Source organism: Musca domestica, unplaced genomic scaffold, assembly GCF_030504385.1.
Source record: "Musca domestica strain aabys unplaced genomic scaffold, Musca_domestica.polishedcontigs.V.1.1 236, whole genome shotgun sequence".
In the NCBI taxonomy this organism is placed as follows: Eukaryota; Metazoa; Arthropoda; class Insecta; order Diptera; family Muscidae; genus Musca; species Musca domestica.
The window spans coordinates 1-19,242 of NW_026712270.1; the positions used below are offsets into that span (position 1 = coordinate 1).

General features: G+C 31.2%; 1 protein-coding gene across 1 annotated transcript; it reads left to right on the plus strand.

Annotated features, from left to right (window-relative positions):
- The first annotated feature begins 24 nt into the window (after positions 1-24).
- On the plus strand, positions 25-19,192 carry LOC131802723 (TWiK family of potassium channels protein 7-like). Its single transcript, XM_059123158.1, has 4 exons — positions 25-272; positions 366-598; positions 15,473-16,312; positions 18,123-19,192. The coding sequence occupies exons 1-3, from the start codon at positions 25-27 to the stop codon at positions 16,243-16,245; spliced, it is 1,254 nt and encodes a 417-aa protein (XP_058979141.1). The 3' UTR covers positions 16,246-16,312; positions 18,123-19,192.
- The last annotated feature ends 50 nt before the right edge of the window (positions 19,193-19,242 follow it).

Here is a 19,242-nt window from a genome sequence, read left to right on the forward strand (position 1 = left end):
CCACATCATACAGACAATAGCACAATGAGTGCAGCGGGTGTACCCTACTCCTCCTCCCCCTCCAATGGAGTAGCATCATCCTCATCATCATCACCCTCGCAAATGATGGAGGGTGTCATCTCATTGAATAACAATGATTTCAGTTACGGTGATGAGTTCACACCTCAGTATGCCCTGTCGCCGGACACCTATGATGTACGCCAAAGGACCATCGAAAATATCTGGGATATCACGGTATCCTTGAACATTTTGTACAAGGAGAACTGGACAAAGTGAGTACAAGGCTAGGCCTGGGAGGCCATAATAACTGTAACTTTAACTATTCACCCACCACCCTCTCTTTTTCTCTCTCCCCCACTCAACAGATTGGCCGCCCTGGAAATTGCCAAATTTCAGGACCAATTAATTAAGAGACTGAACGAAGATGCCATGTTGCAATTATCGCATGACACCGATGTTAATGGCCAGACACCGGCCACCGAAGCAGTGTTGCTGTTCCATCAGCATGGCCTGTCACCGCATCATCTGCACCATCATCATCATGAGTGGAATTTTGCCAGGGCCTTTTTGTATTCGCTAACGGTGCTGACCACAATTGGTAAGTTGAGAATGTCACAACACACAACCCCCCCCCCCCCCCCCCCCTCCCCCACTTTGGAAATATTTTTCCAAATTCCCAGAAAATTCGAGTCCTGAAATAAATTATTTCGAGAGAATTTTGCCCACAGAGGTTACGGCAGGACCAAGAAAAAGGGGAACAGAATTAAAAACATTTTTTTAAATAATTTTCAAAATTAATTTAAGAAAAAAAATCATAAAAATTATATTTTGGATTTTTGGGAAATTCGTACTAAAGGGATACGAAAGGTACTAAAATGTACTATAAATTTAATATTTTATTTTGAACAATAATCTAAAATACTGAGAATTAAAATGAGACTAAGTGATGGACAGCAGCATAGATGTAACAAAGGGTTTTTTGGAAATTCCTACTAAAAGCGTACGAAAAGTACTAAAATGACACTAAATTTCAAAAACGGTACCATTTGGTATTATTTGAAGGTATAGAGCCAAATACTTGAAATTTTGTATGGGATTCAAGGTTTATGGGGTCAAGTAAGTTTGACACATAAGAAGGTGTTTTTGGAAATGTGTACCATCTTCGTACGAAAAGTACCAAATTGTACTAAATTTGGTATTGGGTGAAGGGATAGAGAAAAAATTCTGAAAATTGATATTCAGATTACTGATGGTATCTGAACTTGAGATATGGAGGTGGTTTTAGGAATGTGAACTATATTTGTACGAAAAGTACGGAATGGTACTAAATCTGGTATTGGGTGAAGGAATAGAGCTGGAATCCCGAAATTTGATACTGAGGTCTCTGTTGGTATCTGGGATTGAGATATAAAAGTATTTTTAAAATATGTGCTATAATTGTACGAAAAGTACAAAATGGTACTAAATTTTGTATTGAGTGAAGGGTTTGGGCTGGAATCCTCAAATTTGATATTGGAGTCCTATATGTCATAGGCACCCCTCTTCGAAATTTAATTTTTACAAATATTTGAAAATTAAATTTAAAAAACTCAATCTTTAAAATTTGGATTTTTTAGAAAATAATTTCTACTTTTTTTGTCAAAAAAATCATTCTTTTAAAAAATTAAAGATTCAAAGCGTCCTTAAGGTCATATGCACCCATGTTTGATATGTAATTTTTACAAATATTTGGAAATTTAATTTTAAAAAATTAATGTTTGAGTTTGGATTTTTAAAAAAAAAATATATTTATTTTTTATTTTTGTTTAAAAAATATAAAAAATCTGAAATTCATAGATTTTAATAGTCCTTAGGGTCATACGCACCCCTGTTTGCAATGTATTGTTTACAAATATTGGAAATTAATTAAAAAACAATCCATGTTTGATATATAATTTTTACAAATATTTGGAAATTTAATTTAAAAAAAAATAATGTTTGAGTTTGAATTTTTCGAAAAAAAAATATTTTTTTTTGTATTCTTGTTTAAAAAATATTTATGAAAAAACTGAAATTCATAGATTTTAATAGTCCTTAGGGTCATACGCACGCCGGTTTGAGATATAATTTTTACTAATATTGGAAATTAATTAAAAAAACAATCTATGAGTTTAATTTTCCTTTTAAATATTTTTTTTTAATTTTTGTTGTAATTTTTTTTTAAACCCAAAATTCATAGATTCAAATATTCTTTGAATTTTAAAAAATATTTTTTTTTTGTTGTAAAAAACTATTTTTTAAAAATTGAAAATGAATGTTTTCAACGTGTCCTTAGTGTGATACGCACCCTTGTTCCTTTTCCTTTTTATTTTTGTTGTAACAAATATTAAAAAAAAAACTCCGAAATTCATAGGTTCAAAGAGTCCTAAGTGTCATGAGCTCACCTGTTCGGAATGTAGTTTTTACAAAAACATTTGGAAATTAAATTGAAAAAAATCAATCTATGAATTGGAATTTCTTAGAAATTAAATTTTAATTTTTTTTTTTAATTTTTATTTTAATATATTTAATATTTTTTTTATATATTTTTTTTAATATTTAAAAAAAACCGAAATTCAGAGATTTTAAGAGTCCTTACGCACCCCTGTTTGAAATCCAATTTTTACAAATATTTGCAAATTTCATTTCAAAAAATTAATCTATGAATTTGAGTTTTTTAAAAATAATATTTTATTTTTGTTGAAAAAAAATATTTTTTTTAAAAATACCGAAATTCATCGATTCAAAGATTCTTTGAATTTTAAAATATATATTTTTTTGTAAAAAATAATTTTTTAAAAATTCAAAATGCATTGTTTTATCGTATCCTTAGTGACATACGCACCCTCGTCCCTTTTCCTTTTATTTTTGTTGTAACAAATATTTTGAAAAAAATCACGAAATTCATAGGTTCAAAGAGTCCTTAGTGTCATACGCTCACCTGTTCGAAATTAAAAAAATTAAAAAATCAATCTATGAATTGGAATTTCTTCAGAGATTTAAAGAGACTTTAGTCAGTAATTTTTGTTAGTAATTTTTACAAATATTTGGAAATTTAATTTAAAAAATTAATCTATGAATTTAAATTTTTTTAAATATTTTTTTTTTAAATTTTGTTGTATTTTTTTTTTTTAAACCGAAAATTCATAGATTCAAAGAGTTTTTGAATTATTATTATTTTTTTTTTTTTTTTTTTTTTGTAAAAAATTATTTTTTAAAAATTCAAAATACATTGTTTCAACGTGTCCTTAGTGTCATACGCACCCTTGTTCCTTTTTATTTTTGTTGTAACAAATATTTAAAAAAAACGAAATTCATAGGTTCAAAGAGTCCTTAGTGTCATGCGCTCACCTGTTCAAAATGTAGTTTTTACAAAAACATTTGAAAATTAAATTAAAAAAAATTAATCTATGAAATTCATTTCTTAGAATTTCTTAGAAATTAAATTTTAATTTTTTTTTCTAAAAAATAATTTTTAAAAAATCGAAATTCAGAGATTTTTGAGGAGACCTTAGTCCATACGCACCCCTGTTCGAAATGTAATTTTTACAAATATTTGGAAATTTAATTTAAAAAAATTAATCTATTAATTTGGAAGTATTAAAAATTATTTAAAAAAAAACAAAATTTGGAAATTTAATTTAAAAAAATTTATCTATGAAATTGGAAGTTTTAAAAATTATTTAAAAAAACAAAAATAATAGATTCAAAGAGTATTTGAATTATTTAAAAAATATTTTATAAAAAAATATTTTTTATAAAAAAATATTGAACAGTGTTTGGCTTGCTTGTTTGGGATACCATAGTATTTTGTTGTTGCAAAATCGTCAGGCAAAATCCCATTATTGTTGTTTTTATAAAAACAACGTTTGTTTATGAGTGGAGAACGATGGTAATGTTTACCAGGGGGTAAGGCAGGGAATACCTAGGTTTCGGAAAGAGCCACCAATCCTCATCAGTTCCCTTGTTTCTTGTCTGGGATATTCTCCCCAGAAGTTATTTAAAAAATAACTTCTATGACAAAAAACATTTTCTACCCAAGTGACGAGATCGTAAGCTCAATAGAAGAGGAACAAAAGAATTACATAAAACTAAAATTCTTTTGGAAAATCTTCTAAATCTTACAACCGCACTTATAGACATTTACATCTTTCTCCACTTGTTATGCTTTCGTTCAACCTGAACGAAGTAACATAACCATGTAAGTTTGTTTTGTCTGTTACAACAAAAACCCCTTCGTCGACCGTGCCTGTGTCTATTAATAGAACAGTGTTTGGCTTGCTTGTTTGGGATACCATAGTATTTTGTTGTTGCAAAATCGTCAGGCAAAAATAAAAAATATTTTTACAATTTTTTTAAAAAAAATCTACAACAAAAATAAAAAAATATTTTTTTTAAATAATCCAAATTCAAAGATTATTTTTTTAATATTTGTAATAAAAAAATATTTTTTGAAAAAAAATTCCAATTCATAGGAACAAGAGTGCATATGACACTAAGGACACGTTGAACCCAAGCAATTCGAATTTTTAAAAAATAATTTTTTACAACAAAAAAATATTTTTTAAATAATTTTTTTTATTTTCAAAAATATTTTTTATAAATATTTTTTTTGTAAAAAAAAACAATAAATAAACCGAAATTAATAGAATGGAAGTGTCATTGGTGCCATACGCACCCCTGCTAAAAATGTAATTTTTATAAATATTTAGAAATTTAATTTAAAAAAAAAATTAATCTATGAATTTGGAAATTTTAAAAATTATTTAAAAAAACAAAATTTGGAAGTTTTAAAAATTAAAAAAAATAATCTATGCATTTGGAAGTTTTAAAAATTATTTTAAAAAAACAGAAATCATGGATTCAAAGAGTCTTTGAATTATTTAAAAAATATTTTTTGTTGTAAAAAATTATTTTTTAAAAATTCGAATTGCTTGCGTTCAAAGTGTCCTTAGTGTCATGTGCACTCTTGAATTAGATTCTTTTTTAAAATTTTGTTTTTGAAAAAAAAATTTTTATAGAAAATATTTTTTTTTTTAAAAAAAAAAAAACAATAAAAAAACCGATATTAATAGAATGGAAGTGTCCTTGGTGTCATAGGCATCCCAGCTGGAAATGTAATTTTTAAAAATATTGGGAAATTATATTTAAAAAAAATAATCTGTGAATTTGGATTTTTTTTTCCAAAAATATTTTATTATATTTGTTGTAGAATTTTTTTTTTAAATCGATATTCATAGTTTTTTTTTTACTTATATTTCCAAATCTTTTCTAAAAAATATATTTCGAACAGGGGTGCGTATGACATACGGCAATACTCATACGCTGTCATGGGCTTTTGGCCTAATTAGATTTAATCGTGATTTTTTCCATGATTTTTTTATTTCCTTTGAGAAGACATCAATCTTTGAAATGGTGTGGCATTATTAATAAAAAAAAATATATCCAAGATTTGTCTCAAATAAGCAAAGCTAGGTAGATATCATTTGGCATTGCCATGATGGCCATGATTGTTATTTATTTCTTGCCAACTGTCAAGACTGTCACTTTCATTCAATATCCTGAGTCAGCAGCAGCCTTGATCTCATTGCTGGCATTCAAAGTTTAGGAATATTTATTAATAATATATAGATATATACACATACAAACAAAGTCAACGCCTTCTGTTTTCCATCCGATTTTTTATTTTTCGTCTCACCCCTATTCCCTCTCACCCGCCTGCGATGTCATTTCAATTCTTTTTAAAAAAAGCCATTTGAAATTGTGTCAATTTTATTTATATTATTAACATAAAATTGACACAAATGTACTCGACAATGATGCTGAGGAGGCTAACAGCTCCCATCCTCCTACTCCCTTCATCTGTCTCCCAGCCGAGCGAATATGAAGCCCATAAAGAAACAAAACAAAGCAAAAACAGAACTCGCTAAGTGCCAAAAAAGAAGAAACAAAAGAAGAACTCCAAAGCGTGCCAATAAGCGTATTGATGATGATATGCCTCATCGGAATTTAGTCATATCGAATGTCATTCAAATGAAATGGAAACGTAACGCCCATGACAAACTGGGAACTGGGTGAAAGGAAATGGATATTCCAAGCAATAAAAAATGGAAATGTGAAGACAAAAAAAAAGATTTTAAGAGGCATGGGAAAATTTAGGGAAAAAATTAAATTTTTACCATGGCTGGCGTATACATACTGACAACAGTCATACGCAGCATGGTACGCATTTAAATGAATTAATTTGTATTTTTGAAAAAATCAAGGTGACAGGGAGTCCTTGGAAAAATGTTTGTGAAAAATGTATGTTGACAGTTAGTCCTTGGATGAAATATTTGAAAAAATCCGCATCGACATCAAAATTTTTCTAAGGAAAAAATCCACTTCGACTGCGATTTTTTCCTGTGGAAAAAAATCCCCAGACCTGGGGTCTGTGGAATTTCTTTTCGATGGAAAAAAATGAAAGTATTTTCATGAGACCCGGGAAAATTTAGGAATAAAAATTAAATTTTCAGCTTGGCTGGCGTATACATACTGACAACAGTCATACGCAATGGGGTACGTATTTGAATGGAATAATTTGTATTAAAAAAATCTAGTTCACTCAGAGTCCTTGGGAATTTTTTTTTTTTTTTTTGAAAAATGAATGTTGACAGTTAATCCTTGGAAAAATATTTGAAAAAATTCCCAGAACTGGAGTGCACAGATTTTTTTCTGTGGAAAAAATATCAAACCCCGTCAGCATTTTTTTTTTTTTTTTTGAAAAAAAAGAAAAATATTGGTTCTGCATTTTCTTTCGAAAATGGATATTCAAAGCAATAAAATGGCCGAAAGAACAAAATATATAAATAAAAAAACCCCGTCCGTGATATTTTTTTTTTTTTTTTTTTTTTGAAAAAGAAGAAAGATGAGGGTTTTGCTGTTTTCTTTGGAAAAATTGATATTCAAAGCAATAAAATGGCCAAAAGAACAAAATATATAAATAAAAAAATGAATTTTCAGTATGGCTGGCGTATACATACTGAGAACAGTCATACGCATTTTTATCCACGTTCTGTTTGTCTTTGGAAACGTATTTTTTTACAAATCTAAGTTCTGTTGGTCCAGGTTTGGTTGGTCTTTGAAAAAAAAATTTAATTCAAGTTCATTTGGTTTTTAAAAAAAATTATATTAAAAAAAAAAGTTTGGTTGGTCTTTGAAAAAAAAAATAATCCAAGTTCTATTGTTCTTTAAAAAAATATCCTTTTTTTTTTAATCTAGGTTCGGTTGGTCTTTTAAAAAAATATATTTTTTAAAGAGTCTAGGTTCGGTTGGTCTTTGAAAAATATTTTAAATCCAAGTTATTTTGGTCTTTAAAAAATATATATATTTTTTTAAATCCGGGTTCAGTAGGTTTTTAAAATTTTTTTTCTTAATCGAGGTTCGGTTGGTCTTTAACAATTTTTTTTTTAATCCAAGTTCTTTAGGTTTTCGAAGAAAAATATTTTTTTGAGGTCTTTTGGTCTTTGAAAAATTTTTTTTTTTCAATCCAGGTACCGTTACTCTTTGAAAAATATTAAAAAAAAAATCCAGGTTCAGTTGGTATTTAATTTTTTTGTAATCCAGTTTCTCTGGGTCTTTGAAAAAACATATTTTTAAAAAATCCAGGTTTGGTTAGTTTCGAAAAAATATTTTTTTAATCCACATTCTTTTAGTTATTGAAAAAGTAGAAATTTTTCAAACAATAATCCAGGTTCGGTTGGTCTTTGAAAAAATATTTTTTTAATCCAAGTTCTTTTAGTCTTTAAAAAAATATTTTTTGATCCAAAATCTTTTGGTCTTTGAAAAAAATCCAGGTCCAGTTGGTATTCAAAAAATATTTTTTTTTAGTCCAAATTCTTTTGGTTTTTGAAAAATTATTTCTTTAAAAAATCCAGGTTCGGTTGGTCTTTAAAAACGTATTTTTTTAATCCTAGTTCTTTTGGTCTTTGAAAAAAATATATTTTTTTAAATTCAGGTTAGTTGATCTTTGAAAAAAAGATATATTTTTAAAAATCCAGGTTTGGTTGGTCTTTGAAAAAAATTTTTTTTGTTAATTCAAGTTCTTTTGGTTTTAAAAAAAAATATTTATTTTTAAACCAAGTTCTTTTGGTCTTTGAAAAAGTATTTTTTGGATTAATGTCCTCTTGGTCTTTGAATAAATTTTTAAATTTTTTTAAAATCCAGTTTCTTTTGATTTTTAAAAAAATATATATATTTTTGTTTAAATCCAGGGTCTTTTTTGGTCTCTGAAAATATATTTTTTCTTAATCCATGTTCGGTTGATATTTGAAAAAATATGTTTTTTTTAAATCCAAGTTCTTTTGGTCTTTAATTTTTTTTTTTGTTTTTAAATCTAGTTTCGGTTAGCATTTGATAAAATATTTTAAATAGATTTTGATGGCCATTGTGCGCTGGAAATGAAGCGAGCCGATGAGCGTATATTGAACGGCTGTTGAATTTGTTGCGCGCCATTACGATAAAAAAACCCTAGCAGCCACAAATTTTAATATATATGCTGCTTAAACGCTAAAATATGACTCCTGAATTGATTGGGCGCCATCTTGACAAAAACTATATCTCCTGTTACACTCCAGAATTTTGTGTCCAAAATTACTTTTGACATTATTCTATGGGTTTTCTCCTCCGTCTGGTTTTATGAGAAGTTGGAGGATAACAATTTCATCAAAGGTTCTCCATGTCAATTCCAGCCACGTATGCCTCAAATAAATGTTCAAGTGAAATATTTTGTATTATTTTTTTTTTTCAAAAATAAAAAATTAATCATACGCCCCCGAATAATGAAAAATAAAAAAAAGGACAAACGATTGTTTATCTCTCTCTCTCGGCAAATAAAAATAAATTCACAATTGTCAGGCTCTTTCCGTTCGGGTAGATAATTTTATTCATTTCTCCTCCGGTTTTATTGTTCGAAATGCTTAGCTATCATCATTATTATTGCTATCATGACTTTATTGTTGTTGTTGTTGTTTATTCTTGTCATGGACCGGCAATGTTGTGTAAACATAACCAAAGATATGTTGTCAAGTTTTCTGGTTGTCTTTGTTTGAGTTTCTTTTTTTTCCTGGCCTAGGCAATTGAATCTGGGCTGGCAGTTTTTTTGTCCCAGTATTGAAATCACTGCTTAAATCGAAAATGTAAATTTCGTTTTTGCCCCCCCCCCCCCTCTCTCCACCTCCCTCCCCTCTTTCTTGCCTCTTTATCCATTTCTTTTTAAAATTGCTGATCTCGGCAGAAAAATAGAAAAGCCTTCAGTGTTTTTAACAATGGCCGGCCGAATCAGACCCGCAGGAGTAGCAACAGCAGCAGAAGAATACAAATAGACTTCCTCGACACAGTAACCGACTAAGGAGCTCAATGGTATCGTATCTGGAAAATGCTTTCGATTTTCTTTGGCTTTGTTGAAATCGAAAGAAAGCCGAGATTTCAGTTGTTTTTTTTTATTTCGGCGAAAGTGTCTCCCCAGGAAGCACAACATACTCCCGCACACACACACACACACAATAGATGCTAGGCCATTCCCGAATAACCGAACAATAAATGCATATTGTAAAGGACATATTTGATAGGCCCTAAGACTATTGTTGCCCAAAAAAAAATGAAAAAAAAAATCCAATGGCAGATTTCATTTCATAACAAGGAAACGGAAGTTGATAGGCGATATTGATTAGGCGTTTTGTTGAGTTTCAGAGCATGTTTATGTATGCAGGAGGAGGATGAAGGGGGGGGGGGAAGGTATTGGTATTGACAAATTTTTATTGCTTCACTGAAAGTGGGTGGTGGCAAATCAAGAATTCTTCTTAAAATGGTCCTCCATTCTCTCTGTGTGATTTCAATTCCTAGCAGCCTTCCCCACCCCTCTCTCCACTCACTCTCCTTTTTCCAATCCCCCTAAAAAACATTTGAATACAAAGCGTTTGCAAAGGACTTGTTTTGATTGCTTTTGTAGCCCAAAATTCCCTGAATTTGGGGAGGAGGCAAATCCTTGCAATGTTCCACATGTCCATTGTGTCGTCATTCAATCTTTTGATGATTTTTGCCATCGTTGACCGTTATTATTGGGAAAAAGAGGGATTATGGGTCCAGTACTAAAAAGAAATTCTATAAATAGCCATGTTTATTAACCTTCTGGGGCTTTAGTTCTGGGATTTAATATAATTTTCAAACATTTTCCAGCAAATGACCCAGGCAGCGTATGATTGTTATTTATTGTCAGGTCAATGGGGCGTATGATTATTGGCAAAAGAGGAATAACTTTAAAATGTAAAATAATTTTAAAATGTAAAAATCGCCACGAAAATTCTACGAAAAATCGCAAGAACTCAGAACTAAAGATTTTTTTTTTATAAAAACGTTTCCAGATTTCAAATCGATGGATTTTTTTCACATGAGAAAAAATCAAGGACCTCATTTTGACGTTTTTTTTCGGTCAAAAAAATTCCCTATTAAAAAATACACAGAATCCAGGTCTGGAATTATTTTTCTATAGAATTGTTTATAAATTTAGGCAATCTAGACCTCTGGAAGAAGACCTTGAGCTCTTTGATAAGAAGACATTTAGTTAGTTATGCCAAAATGGCCGCAGTAATGCAAGTTATGCCAAAGTCAAAAATCGGACTAGCGATCCCTACAATGCCGCTCGAAACAAACTATTTTTTTTATAGAAAACATTTCCAAATTTCAAATCGATGGATTCTTTTTCCATAGAAAATATATTCAAGGACCACATTTTGACGTTTTTTTTTTTTTTGGGTGAAAAAATCCCCCCCACCAAAAAAAAGACCCCATATCTGGAATTTTTTTCTATTGAATTATTTATAAATTTAGGCACTCTAGTCCTCTAGAAAAAGACCTTGAGATTTTTTTTATAGAAAATATTTCCAGATTACAAATCGGTGGATTTTTTTCCATAGAAAAAATATTCAAAGACCCCATTCTGACGTTATTTTCGGTGAAAAAAATCCCCTTTTAAAAAACTCACAGAATCCAGGTCTGGAATTATTTTTCTATTGAATTGAGCTCTTTGATAAGAAGACATTTGGTTAGATATGCCAAAGTTAGGCTAGTTATGCCAAATTAAAAATCGAACTAGCTATCTCTACACTTGTCAAAATTACATTATGTATGGCAACCTTTAAGTTATCAATTGCAGGTGCAAAAAAATTAATTTTGACAAACCATTTATTTGTAATTGTTGCGAATATTTTTGAAATATTAAAAAGTAATATCATGCCAAACCTGTTTTCGGCAACTTAAAGGATCACCCTTAAGCAAATGTTGTATTTCAGTCAAATTTTATATAAATATCGATTTGCAAGTAAATACAATTTTTTGTATTGTGCCAGCCCATGCTAGTTATACTAAAGTCAAAAATCAAATTAGCGCTCCCTATAATACCGCCATGAAAAATCTATAGCAGAGAAAACCGGTGGCGTTACCACTTGTCAAAATATCATCAAGGATCGATTTGCAAGTAAACAAATTTTTGTAATGTGACAACTCTTGCTAGTTACGCCAAAGTAAAAAATCAGACTAGCGATCCCTACAATGCAGCCATTTTAAATGGCGTAGATCTCGGAATTAAAATTGACTATTTTGCGAGCATTTATTCTGTTTCGAACTTTATGGTTTGGTTACTTTTTAGCCATTTCACTATAAGTGGTGTTGCCACTTGTCAAAATAACATTATGTATGGCAAACCTCAAGTTTTCTATTTCGTTTGCTTAAGCAGTGATGTTTCGGCAACCACTTATTTGCAATTATTGCGAATCTGTTTAAAGTAATTTCTGTCAACACTATTTACGGCTTACTAAAGAATCACCCTCAAAGCAAGGGCTGTATTTCAGTAACGTTTATCAATTATTGATTTGCATGTAATTACACATATATTTTGCCAAACGTTGCTATTTATGCCAAAGGCCGTAAACGGACTGGTGATCCCTAATAGATTGTCATTTTAATCATTGCAAAAAATGGTTGAAGTAACAGGTCTCAAATTTATATTTTATTTTCTGTAGCAAGGAAATAAAAGTGTTGATGTATCCCGGTCAAAAAAATATTTTACTGCAGAACTTTTTAATGTCAAAGGTCTAATTAAAACTTTCGAGAAAATCATACTTCTATCATATCAGGTACAAACCGAGTTCAATAAAATAGTTAAGGTGAGAATATATAAAACGCTTTTTGACTGCCTTAAGTCATCGACTGACTTCTTCGGAGAAGAACAAAGGAGCGTAGGGCCAAAATCGAACTAAGTAAGTTTTATATACCTTTACCCTTTCCAATTTAAAATCATTCTCAACGATGATTAAAAAGGCGCGCAAAACCAAAAAATAATTGCAACATTTCATCGAACAAAAGTTGTCGTCTTGTATATAAATGTTTAGGGTTCACAAGTTCGAAAATATATAGACTTCGATTGACCATGATAAAATGACAGAGATAGCCGCATCAATATAGATGCTGTTACAATAAACTGTCAAACCAACTTTCAAATTCAAAATTTTGAAAGAAAATGTATTCGAAATTGTAAAAATTGTTGAAAATCCATGCCATGACAACCTTCGGATGGCCTTGTATAAGGAAACATATAAGAAACTATTTTTTTAAACAAACTTTTGCTGTCATTTGTCACAAGCGTTATTGAATCCAACTGTATTATTTTCCCATGATAATTGGAAAGCTACGTCCATAATACAATAATACAGACAGTAGCAACAAAATAGCTCCACATTTTCTGTATTTTACTTTATCACAATTCAGTGTTATTGAAAACAGGTTCCCATCTCTGATTTATGTTTTCATGTGTAACATATCAATGTTCCCAAGCGTTATTGCATCCATCTGTATTCTTCTACCATCTCTGATTCGTGTATACGCAATATATATATTTTGACAATATAGGTCCAGGATACAATAATACAGGCAGTCGTATTAAAACAGGTCTATAATTTCTGTATTTTACTTTGTCACATTTCAATTTTATTGATAACAGGTTCCCATCTCTGATTGATGTACCCAAGATTTACCTTTTGACAGTGATAGTGGACAAGGTAGGCCCATAATACAATAATACAGGCAATCGCATCAAAAAAGCTCCACATTCTATTACTATTATTATTAATAATTTTTATTATTTATTATTATTTATATTATTATGATTATAATATATAATATTATATTATATTTTTACTATTATTATATTTATAATTATTATTATTATTACTATCACCATAATTTTCACTCTGGTTGCTCCTTTTGTCAGCACAACCGACCAGTCAAAAGTCGGTCTAGGTCACCCTACATTCTTTTGCGAAATGCATTTTTAAGCTGCAAATACATTGAAGGTTTTTTACTGGCTTCTTCGTAAAAGGACAAATGAATTTCCGCTTTACTTAGTTCAATTTCGACCCATAACATATATTTGTTCAGCCTGCGCCTGCTTCTTTGTTATTTAACAAAGAAGCCTGCCGACAATTTAATCCAGCCAAAATAGCGTTTTATGTGTTCCTTTCTTTATATTTGCCCTTTAATTAGTGCAAACAATAATCGGCCTAGGCCACCCTACATTTTCAGTGAATGACTCTTTCCTCCCAACAAACCAGCCAAAAACGACCTAGGTCACCCTATATTCATAACCAAAAGTCAGCGAATGACTACTTTCTCTATTATTTCTTAAATTATTATTAATTATTGTTGCTATTATTTATATAATTAATATGCCTAGTATTATTATCAAAGAAGCCATCCGACGACTTAATCCAACCAAAATGGCGTTTTATGTATAGCTTCCTTTATATTTGGTCTGTAATTAGTGCAAACAATAATCGACCTAGGTCACCCTACATTTCCAGTGAATGACTCCTTCCTTATAATAAACCAGCCAAAAACGACCTAGGTCACCCTACATTCATTGGCAAAAGCCAGTGAATGACTGCTTTCTCTATTATTTCTTTTATTATTGTTGATTTGTATTATTATTTATTATTATTATTATTATTATTATTATTATTATTATTATTATTATTATTATTATTATTATTATTATTATTATTATTATTATTATTATTATTATTATTATTATTATTATTATTATTATTATTATTATTATTATTATTATTATTATTATTATTATTATTATTATTATTATTATTATTATTATTATTATTATTATTATTATTATTATTATTATTATTATTATTATTATTATTATTATTATTATTATTATTACCAGCCAAAAACGATCTGGTTCACCCTACATTCATTAGCATGACTTCCTTCATTCATTGGCTTTTGCTAATGAATGTAGGGTGAACCAGGGCGTTTTTGGCTGGTTTGTTGGAAGGAAGGAGACATTCACTAGAAATGTAGGGTGACCTAGGGCGATTATTGTCACACACCTTTAGTGTTATAAATATCTATGGCGTATAAATCCTATTCTTTTAGTTTTTCAATTAAAACTCCTCCCCCCGGCCGCAAATGGAACAGGAACATCTCCTGGTTTCTGCTTCCCATTGCGCATTGTCGATTTTTTTTTTCTGTTTCGGGTTTTTCGAACCGAAAAAAAAAGAAACAATTGTTTGCAAACAAATCGAACAGCCTTGATGTGATGCGATGCGATATCGATGCCTAGGATAATGGCTTCTTGAAAATGTTACTGACAAATCAATTGCTGAACAAACAAACCACTTTACTTGGCTTCCTTGCAGGCTGGCTTTGCCAGGCTCTTGCTTTCCATTCTCCCTTGACGCCACCCCTCCCCCCCCTCTCTCACTTCACAAGTCAAATACAGAGGCACACTAGGAGGACACTTAAATCTAAAGCTGAGTGGTAACAATTCGATTGACTTGAATGCTAATCATTATCAACAGTACGCACACCTCCCCCACCCACCATCAGGGTTTGCCCAACGTCAGAACCAGCCGCCGTATGTTTCGAAATGTAAACACACAGTCGTTGTCATTGTCATTCTTGGCATCATCATTGTCACGACCATCACCACCATCACCAACATCATCATGGTCGTCGTCAGAAACAGCCATAGCGCGATTTTATGTGACGGAATTTCGCTTTAGTGCTTCAAGTACAAAACTGTGTCTCTGTCAAATGGTTTTAGGAACTGAGAGTTGTTTTGGGAAAATTGAAAATAGAAAAAAAGTTTATGAGAAACAGTCAATTCTTCGAAATTTAGGGGGGATTAAATGCTGCGGCCCATGATGCGTATGAATAACGACAACACTTATACGCCAGCCAAGCCAAAAATAAATATTTGCTTTTTTTAACAGAAAACCGATGTTTAGGGGACTAAAATTCCGTTTTTCTATAACAAAAAATTCGGAAGACCGTTAGGAACAACTTTTTGGGACAAAAAATTAATTCCATTAAAAATACTAACCTCACTTTTTTACCTTTCCAGGTTATGGCAACATTGCGCCTCGCACCACCCTGGGCCGTTTGGTTACCCTGGCCTATGCATTTTTCGGCATACCCCTGACCCTGGTGTATCTCTCCAGCACGGGTGGCATTCTGGCCAAGGTGGCCCGCGAAGTATTCTCGAAGGCGTTGTGCTGCTGCCTATGCTCCAACTGTGGCTACTGTTGTTACGACGAAAAGCGTATGGCCGAAAAGGAGAGACGTATGAAACGCAAACGCCAACAGGAAGAGTTGCGCAAACAACAACAGGCTCTGCAGGAACCCTACTACGTTCGGTCCGGATCGATGCCGGACACCTTTCAGACGCCGGAAAAACAATCGCTCGGTCAGAGCAGCATACAAATGCCCGATCTCGATTCGCTGAGTGCCAGTGAGTCGCGTGGCAGCATGCATGGCCTGGCCATCTTGGCACCCATACTCCTCTGCTTTTGTATGATGATAATCTACATCTTGTTCGGGGCCGTGGTCCTCTATCGCCTCGAGGATTGGCCCCTCTTGGATGGCATCTATTTTTGCTTCATGAGTCTCTCCACCATCGGTTTCGGCGATATGATGCCAGGTTTTCGGCGCGACTCGAACACCACCATTTGGTTTTGTTCCATATACATTATGTCCGGCATGGCCCTGACGGCCATGTGTTTCAATGTCATACACGAAGAGATTGTGAATCGCATTAAATTTGTGGTGGAATTTAAGAAAACATCGAATCTGGATACAACGAATGATGAGCCGACCAGCTATTATATGCCACCTTGACAGCCGTATACGGAGAAGAAGCAGAACTTGTATCAACGAAATCCCACCGAAGAGACTTTGGTAACGGGTGAGTAAAGAGTTAGGTGGGAAATCATACCAAAGAAAATGAATAAAAATGCGTTTTTGGAAAAACGCTATATTGGCCACATTGTACCTCAAGATCAGAATTTTAGTTCAATTTTACATTAGTTGATTTTTTAACGCCACATTAGCCACACTGAAAGAAAAAACCAAAAAAATAATAAAAATGCGTTTTTGGAAAAACGCTACATTGGCCACATTGTACCTCAAGATCAGATTTATAGTTCAATTTTACATTAGCTGATTTTTTAACGCCACATTAGCCACACTGAAAGAAAAAACCAAGAAAAATTAATAAAAATACCTTTTTGGAAAAACGCTACATTGGCCTCATTGAACCTCAAGATCAGAATTTTAGTTCAATTTTACATTAGTTGATTTTTAAATGTCATATTAGCCACACTGAAAAAAAAAACAAAAAAAATTAATAAAAATACGTTTTTGGAAAAACGCTACATTGGCCTCATTAAACCCCGAGATCAGAATTTTAGCTCAATTTTACATTAGTTGATCTTTAAATGTCATATTAGCCACACTGAAAAAAAAACAAAAAATTAATAAAAATGCGTTTTTGGAAAAACGCTATATTGGTCTCATTGAACCTCAAGATCAGAATTTTAGTTCAATTTTACGTTAGCTGATTTTTAAATGTCATATGTCATCATGAGCACATTGTACCTCAAGATCAGAATTTTAATTCAATTTTATATAAGCTGATTAATGTCACATTAGCCACACTTTATAAACAAAGGCAATCCCATCATATTTGAAAACGCTTCATTAGCCACATTGTACCTCAAGATTAGATTTTTAGACCAAATTTATTTTAGCTGATTTTTTGAACGCCCCATTAGCCACACTGCTGTTTATAAAGGAAATCTCATCATGTTTGAAAAAGCTAGATTAGCCACATTGAAACTCAGCACCAACATTTTACGCATAATTTTATATTATCGCTTATTTAAACGCTGAATTAGCCACTCCACAAAAGAAAATTCAACTCTGGTTTCAGAGAGGTTCAGACTTGACACATTGTTAATTTGGCTTTTTTCGATAATATATAAAAATGTCTTTTTAAAACGCTACATTGGCCACATTGTACCTTGAGTTCGATTTTTATCTTAACATAAATTAGCTGGTATTTTAAACGTCACATTAGCCACACTTTATAAACAAAGTCAATCTGATCATATTTGAAAACGCTACATTGACCACATAGGAACTCAGTATCACCATTTTATGCATAATTTTATATTATCGCTTATTTAAACGCTTAATTAGCCACTCCACAAAAGAAAATGCAACTCTGACTTCAGAGATGTTCAAATTTGAGACTTTTGTAATTTGGCGTTTTTTTAAACGCTACATTAGCCAGACAATACGAGAGAATACAACTCTGCCTTAAGGGGTGTTCACACTGTACACAATTTCAAAATAACGGGTTCTAAATCTCTGCAGTGGCCACACTCAGTCACAAAATACAACCATGTGATGGCAACTCTTAAGGGAGGTTCACATGCTAAGAATAAATTTAAGTAAAGGGAGTTTTTTAATAAAAGAGGACGCGGACAGTTTTTTCCACAGAAATTAATTCGAAAGACCTTAGAGTCATTGTTTCCTAAAGTAAGGCACTCCATAGAATAGCCGTCGTGAATGAGAAAAAATAAAATGTGATTTCCTAAGGGATGTTCGCACTTTATGAACTACTAAGGTTATAGGCCAATGTGAAATTGTTTTCTTTAATAATTTTGAGATATAATTTGCAATTTTATTCTAAAATGTCTCTTTTTTTTCAGGCACACCCACATCACTGGTCTTTGGCACCCACAATGACTCAGATTTGGCGAATATTCACCAATTAAAGGATTATGTTAATCACGAGTTAATGCCTATTCTGACAATGGATCCAAATGCAACGGCTTCAACATCAACTAATCTACTAAAATCGAATGTAAATTTACCGCTTAATAATTTAACAACCTCAGCATCGTCCTGTGGTGGTGTTGGTGGTGGTTTGGCCACATCTCCGCCTAGTTCTTGTCCTGGGCTCAATACAATGGGTAGTCCTTTGATGGATACTCTCACGCCTACCACACAATCATCGTTGGACTCAAATGGTGGCAACCTCGGCCTCAAAGGGGTCTATACCCTGGCCGAAGAACCTGAACTGGAGGCCCAGGAGACCCAAATAGATCGTATTTAAAATGTAAAATTATAAACCATTCACCCTAAGGTTGATAGTAAGGAATTTTTTTGTATATAAAAACGAAAATAAAAAATATATAAAATTAGAAAAATATCTTTGTTATATTTTAGTTAGAGTTAATGGTAAATTTAGCAATAAATTGAAAAAAAAAATTAAAAAAATATAAAAAAACCGAATATTGTGACTGACAAACTGCAACCTAACATATAAAAAAATATAATGAAAAAAAATTATCATCAGTATTCTTAAAGAAATCTTGAAAAAAAATAACTTTTTTTATTGTAAAAATATGAAAGAGTAAAAATCTTATAAAAAAAAGTTATTAACTTTTGTACTTTTTATGTTAAGTATTTAGCTAAATGTTTAGATGATGTAATACACACACACTTTCACACACACAAATGTAGTTTTAAACATTAATCAACATAAAATTATTTCTAAAATAATGACAAAGAACCCAAACAACAAGAAATAAAAGTATTTCATAGGAAAACAATTAAAAACTACACATAAATTGTTAAAACATTTAAAAAAATATTGAAAAAAAAAATAATTCTAATAATAAAACAAAAATTTCATAGCAAAAAAGAAACGAACAACAAAATGAAGATACAACAAAACACCGTGTAAATGTATAAATAAGGTTATAACAATTTTCAAAAACCCAATAAAAAAAATTATCAAAGTAAAGAAGGAAAGCATTTTTTATT